General features: G+C 34.1%; 1 protein-coding gene across 1 annotated transcript; it reads right to left on the bottom strand.

Moving 5' to 3' along the window:
• Nucleotides 1-7,120, bottom strand: LOC117122680 (kinesin-like protein KIF3B; the record flags this gene model as incomplete). Its single annotated transcript, XM_033268361.1, is given in 10 exon segments — nt 1-399; nt 927-1,077; nt 1,871-2,077; nt 3,490-3,651; nt 3,888-4,030; nt 4,241-4,337; nt 5,282-5,374; nt 5,521-5,625; nt 6,197-6,313; nt 6,983-7,120. Coding segments are annotated over 10 exon segments (1,296 nt in total), but the record flags the coding sequence as incomplete, so codon positions are not given.
• Between the last annotated feature and the right edge of the window lie 290 nt (nt 7,121-7,410).

The following is a 7,410-nucleotide window of genomic DNA, read 5'->3' as shown; positions in this document are numbered from 1 at the left end:
CTATCCCTCTGTAGCCTGCTAAGCCTTTAAATGGTCCAACCATTAATTTGTTCTCAGTTCTTTTATATAAATATTGGTATCTTCACCTTTTTTGACAATTTTGTTGGCTTGATTGTCCCTGTCTCGCTTTCAAATCTAATATCATTTATACAGGTATTGAAACAAATAAATCAAATGAAATTAAGTTATAACCCGTCCCATCTAAGAAAATGATTCTGATTCACATGACCAACTGGGCCTTGTGCACATTAGAGCATATAATGTTGGTACTGTATTTTGTTTCCATGGTGAATACTTAGATTTGTTATAAAAATATTTAATTCCTTGTCACACTTGAGTTTGGTCGACTTCCAGCTCCACCACCTTTGATTGACAGCTTGTCTTTGTACTCTGCAATTTCTATATAAAAAAAAAGAAGAAATTGGAAAAGATTATTTTGGGTTAAATTTTATACATTCGGTAGTGGTAGTCCAGACTCTAAAATAAGGTTTGGCACAGGTGATATATTAGGCCTAGAATTCTGTCTGTGCATTTCGGAAAACAATTTCATGCATGCATGATTTTGATGCACTTTCTGCCCAAAAATATGATTTGGCGCACTTATTTTCCTAGTGATTTTTTTCCGCATAAATTTAAGTTGGTTTTCGAGATATTCCTCCACACAAAAAAAATACTTTACAGCGTTGGTGGTAGTACACTACATCAGGATTAATCAACTTAAAAAGTACAAAATGCTTTGCAAATGACAGGCTAGTAATCTATCAAAATTATGTTCCAGAAAATATTCTTTGTCATCTTTATCTAGGGGATGATGACTTTAATTATGTATATTACAACATATTTTTTTTTTTTTTTGTGAAGTGTCAATTATTGATCACCTGGCAACAGCAGTAGCAGCTAATGAGTTCAAAGTGCATTTACTATACCTTGTTGAAGAGCCTGATTCTCCTGCACAAGTTCTGCGTTGCGAGTGGAAAGAAATACAGCATCTTGAATCGCATCCTCCAGGAGCCCACGGAAGCGCTGTTCCAAAGCCGCTTTCTGTTCTTCAAAAACCTCACGATAATTGCGGAATGTCTAATAAGAAAGGCAACGATTTAATATCAAATTTGATTTGCAGAGGAAAAGAAATACTATCAGTCACATAATAGGTTGATTTAAATACTGTAATTGTTTTTTGTGTCCAACAGCGAGTAACTTGCCAACTAAAGGATGAATTTTTTTTTTTTTTAAAGATGTTTTTGATGTCTTTTATTGTTTTAAAACTGTCCCCTTAATAGGGGTTCTACTGTAATTGGATTTGATTCTTTTGTTTTGAAATACTTCAATTATGACCCATGAAATTCTGTAGACATATTTTAAGAGGGTAATTCTGACGGCAAATGGGGTATAGTAGCTAAACAATTAAGCCTATGGGCCACGCTACAAAATAAAATTTAGACAAGTTAGATTTATCCACTATTAAGTGTAACAGACTGAAGATCATAAGGTTTTAGAAAGACTTGAAATAGGTTTTCAAAGTAAAGGTGGTGGTAAAGGTTGAAAAAAAGTGGTTTGGTACAGCAGGAACGTTTTGGTTGGGGTTTCAATCCTTCGCTGTGCAATTTGCATGTATCCTTGTGCAAGGTACTTTATCCAGGAGTATAAATAGGAACCTGGTGGGGTTGCCTGCTACTGTGCCAATATGGCAGCAACACTTAAGCATGCAGACCCAATGAACAGGAAAAAACAAAGCACTTTGTAACCTAAAGGAATAGGCACTATATAAAAATCAAATAACAAATAAATAACAAAAAAAAAGAAGAGAAATATTTTGTACTAAACAGGTTCATGGTGAATTATCAATACAGTAAAAAATGCCTTGACTTACTTGGAAATGCTGTAGTTGTTGGATTTCCAGCTCCTCTGAATGCTTCTGGTAAGCCTCGTCAAGCTCTTGTTGTATGACACTCTTCTCCAAGTCCAGCCCTTCAAGCTGCCTAGCCACAACGCTCCTCTCCTCCCTCTCCTTCATCAGCTCTATTTCAAGTTTCATTGCTTCCTCCGTCGTGTAAGTCTTACCCTGTGCCACTTTCATCTAAAAGATTGTCATGAATGTTCATTATTGTGGTTAATATTCATGACACTGTAATATTAGTTATTCTTGACCTTACAGATAATAAATGTGTCATACTCTGTTTATCTGCTATGTGAAATATTACCTAAAAAATTGCAATTGTCAGAATAATGGTTTCAAATATGCCAGTGTTCTTTTGAAGCAGTTTTAGCCATCAATTTTACCATAGAAATGTTTTAATTTAAAAAAAAAAAAAAAAAAAGATTAGATCTAGGCTGGCATCTTTCAATAAATGATCATCATTCCAGTCTATGTCTAGGCTATGATTGAATGTGCTGTTGTTTTTTCAAGTCATTAAACCAACTTAAAAGGGGTAGTAAAACTCACACTGCATACATAGCTGAATTTTTATGGAAAAATTAACTAGTAAAAATGTTTCAATTGGGAAAACACTGTATGCAAATATATGTGGCGAAGACAAGCAGAACCATTCCCTCCTCGCAAATCATGTTTCAGAGATAATGGGAAAAACTAATTTTCAAAATCTATTTTACTGTACAAACTTTATATATCTATACATTAGCCTTGCTGTTATTTACTCTTTTTCGATGTTTACAACATTTTGTAATATTTTGGTCATGGTCTCTGCCTGGGGAATGTCCCAAATCGTTAACGTTGAAGGCCGATTTACATATTTCAAATTCAAACCGGCAGCAAAAATAAATCTTTCCTTACAGACTTTAAAAAACGACAACAAAGATACAAAGGAAAATAAAAAGTTAACAAAAACGATTGTAAATATTGCGTGTTAGTGACCGAACGATAAGGCAGGGGTGCCACTAACTACAGCCTTAACATCGGCGCTGGTTCTAAACGCTTTCACCCAGGGTTCGGTTGGTAGAGCCAAGTTTTCTCGGATAACGACATATAATGGAGACCCAGTGTATACATCTAACTCGCATGCTCTTTAAAGAATCCATTGCTTGTTTCGGACAAGTAGGGGTTCACCCCGATGTTATGGTTTACTTCAGCCCCTGTCCTGGAATAATGTGAACACGTAGCTACTATAAGCACCTCTTTACGGCTGTTAGGTAGTCACAGGCCACAATCTAGCACAATGACGTTGCGGGTTACGGTAATTCTCCTACCTTTACCTCATATATGCCTTTGCCAGAAGAAAATACCACAAATTTTAAAAAAGCACAATAAAAAGTTAACAATAGAAAAATAACTATACAAAACTCCATAAGGAAATAATCGAATTTAAATTATTCTTTTATCATTTTATAACTTTCATTTAACTACTTAAACTGGTATTAATAACACTAAAAATCAATTTTTTTGCGAGGACTGTTTTCGCTTGTCTTTGCCGCTTATATTACTCTTTCAAAAAATGTGGGACTTCATTTATATACTGTATTAACTCAATTCACCTGTATTTCTGCTCTCTGTTGGTCTACTTCCAGTTTCATTCTTTCTAGTTCTTCCTTCAAGAGAGCAGCGTTTTCGATTTCCAGTCTTTTTCGTTCTTCTTCCATTACCATTGCTCTCATTTTTGGATTTGATTGAAGATCTCTGTTTTGTGCCCTGAGCTCCTGTAGTTAAAGCAAATTAAAAATCTCTTAGGAATTTATTAACAAGAACACCCCCTAAATTTTTCAAAATTGTCAAAAAAGAAAATTACACTCAAATTTTAAGTGAGAGTGCCATTTCCGACCATGTAGCATGACAATTATTGTAAATTTTCAGCCCCCCATGAGACTACGGTACTTTTATGTTCTCTATAAATTAAATAAATAAATATATGTGTTAAACAACTAATTGTGATTACCTCTTTTTCTCTTTTTTGTTTCTCCTGCAGTTCTTTGAGTCTTTTCTTGACTTCCTTCACCACTTCACTCTCTTTCTTGATCTTCTCCTTAAGTTCATGAATTTCACCGACTTTGGCTTTGGTCTCTGCCTCATTTCCTTTATCTGTAAGATCAAGGGTCAAAGTTCATACTAATGTCAAATTTCCCCACTGTAAATCTGTACCAACAGGAATATCACAAACATCGCAGCCGTTTTGCTGTATATATATTGAATTCAGGGTATATATTTTCAAGGCATCAGGATGAATGCTGATCAGACTAAATTACTGTACCAACACATGGAACTGACATTTGAAAAGAATAGTAGGCCTACCTTTCTCTGCCATTTTTGTGTAGTCAACAATTTTTATTTGTAGGTTTTCTTTCATAGTGTCCACCATCCTTCGCTTTTCCTTGTACTCCTCTTGCAGCTGAAATCAATCATATGATATAATATTACTAATATTGTAATTAGGCCTAAAAAAAAATGTTATGTTGGTATAACCCGACCTCCCTAAAAAATCGTCCGACCCTAGACATTTTTATTTAAATTTCACGATACAAGTTTAAATGAACAAAGTGGACTTGGTCAGGAGTCACTCAAAATGTTTCAAAAGTGGTCTGGGCGAAAAATACAACAATTAGGGGCTTTAAAGGCTTATTTAATTGATTTTATAGATTTCAAGGTCTTTACTGACTATTTTGCCAGTATAAAAAAAAACGGGAGGTACTCTGCATACATCTTGCTCAAAAATACAAGAATAAACAAAACATCCTGCAACTGAAACTGTGTACTCATTAACACGTTAGCTGCCAGCAACGAGTATACGCGGCCACAGGGTGTTGCTGAGGGCATCAGGAATGAGCATACTCGGCAAAATCAGGGTAACATTCTAGCGTATAAAACTTCTTTGTTATACAGTGTAGAACCACAGACTCAACTGCTGGTAGTCCAGGGAAGATACACTTAGACGATAACGTAGAAATGTTGCCGGTAGTAAACTCGAGCGGCACAAGTGGGGGCGCCATTTGAACATGTACCAACCCATGCAAAAAGCAGATGAGATAACTCGCACTTGGCATAGTCAATAAAATCTTCTATCACAGTTCCGTCAATGAGTATACTCGCCCCCTAATATTTTCTCGCCAATTTATTTATTTATTTTGATGATACATGACTAGATAAAATTTCTAAAAAGTATGTTTTTACATACATGTAAATTTGTTTTGGCACACGGGAAGGGATCTCAAAAAAAGGTCTGGCAGTCAACGTGTTAAGAAATTTAATTTACTACACCATTTTTTGGTTACCATTAGCTTACTTATTGTTCTGGTTGTTAGTTCGTAATATTATTTATAATCACTTTATATTTACCTGGTCTCTTTCCTTTTGCATTAGGAGAAGCTTTTCCTGGACTTCCTTGTTCCCTTTCCGCATACTGTCTCCCATCACATATTGCAAAATTCCCTTTAAAAGAAAATATAACTCACAATATATGTCTTAAAAATGAGAAGAGAACAAAACGCTAAAAAAAAAAAAAAAAAAAAAACCCAGCAAAATCATCATGAGAACAGAACCACAACAGATTCAAGATGCTATGTACTTATATTTACCTTGTTTGCCAGATTTACTTTTCTGTCTTCTTCATACTGAACAGACAATCTCTCTTTTTCTTCCCAAGTTTGCTTTTTAGCTATCTGGAGGTCTTTGATTAGATCCTAAAAACAATCAGAAAATTATTTTAAATTTACAGATCAGTCTGTACATGCAATTCAGCCTGGACTTAGATACCAACATTTTTTGTTTTAAAATTTGTTACACATCAAACCATAAAGTATTTATACCAATTTAGGCATAAACATTTATCTAAGCTAGTTGCAACGAACATGAAAATGTGCTTGTCCAGGGTGCAAAATGGTTTTTTCTACATCTAAAATATTAACATTTTTTTTCTAAATGTAATAATTGCCTGTCAGGATAAACATTAATGGTTAATTCTTATTGGCTCTATAATAATTTACAAACAAATTTATGAAATTTAACAAATTCAACCATTTTCCAGGAACAACATCTCAAAGTAGGTTGCCCTGATAAACAGAAAATAGAAGTCAGACATTATGAATTGCTCATGATTCTGAAGGCCTGTTTATACTTGCAATGATAACGATCGTAGCAGTGAAATGATTTTATCATTCCCATACACAGATAAGGCATCATCACGCCTATATAGGCAATTCAAACAATTTTTTTATTATAACATATGAGTGGGGATAGAGTTTTACACTTTACCTGCATTCTAATCACATCTTCCTTGCTAGTCGCATCATTCAAGTTACTGGTGGCTAATTTTTCCCTTAAGCGGGAGATTTCATCTCGAAGCTCATTCAACATTCGTGAACTGTCATCCTGACAAAAAAAATAAAAATTGGTGCAAACAATAAAAAAGAAGTGTAGAAGTATAACCAATATCAAACATTAAATAGAAATACTAAGTAATGAATCTTATTGATAAAAATACATTTTAGCTGATAGTATTTGCTAATTTCAGCCATACTAAAAAAGTCATCAGTGTCACTTTACAACAACATATGTGGCAAAGGCAAGCCAAACCAGTCACTCCATGTAAATCATGTTTCGGAGGTAATGGCTAAAACATGTTTTGTTTTAAGATCTATCGATGGTGATAACGAGGGTGTTCCTTCCCTGAAACTATCTTTTATGGCCAGCTCTCAAATAACCAATGTTATCATACAACAAACAAAAATTTATTTTTTGTTGATTCCAATATCAAATCAATGCCTAGAAAAAATACAGAAAACAAAAACACATTTTGGGGTGAAGTTGTTACTTGGTGGTTAAGATGCTTGGTTAACAATCCTGGTACTTGGTATCAAATGATGCTGGAACTAGGATTTGACTAAAGACTAGAAGCCACACCACTCTCTATACAGACACCCTATATTGAGAGTTGGTTTTAAACTTCTATTCTGTACAGTGGCAAGTACCTTACAGCTTTAAGATTAAAAAATAAATAAATGCTTTAATTATTGTAAAAATATGGTTGGTTTAACATACAGCATTTTTCTTGACGTTGTTGGTGATGTTGTGACAAGTCTGAGCCATTTTAAGAGTTGATACCGTTTCATTATAGCTGGAGTCCGCAGGTGAAACAGCAGCAAATATCAACGTCTTCGCATTACCGCCAAGCGAGTCCTAAAAAATTCAACAATATTTATTTAAAAAAAGCAACATTATCACAATGGATGGGCTTATTCATTTAAACACCACAATGAATGGGCTTATTCATTTAAACACAGAAAGCTGAAAAGGAATTCATAGCATTTTAAAATGATTTTTTTTAACCATGGATTTTTTTTTTACTTAGGTCATGAAGCTATAATAGTTACTGGTTAGGTAAAATATTAAATATAAAAAGGAAAGGTTCAACATAAAATGACAAAATGGCATAAAATTAAACATTTATTGAATAAAAATTTAAAAAG

The sequence above is a fragment of the Anneissia japonica genome, unplaced genomic scaffold, assembly GCF_011630105.1.
Source record: "Anneissia japonica isolate Jap-2015-1 unplaced genomic scaffold, ASM1163010v1 scaffold6581_len7858_cov109, whole genome shotgun sequence".
In the NCBI taxonomy this organism is placed as follows: Eukaryota; Metazoa; Echinodermata; class Crinoidea; order Comatulida; family Comatulidae; genus Anneissia; species Anneissia japonica.
This window is presented reverse-complemented; position numbering and strand designations above follow the sequence as displayed.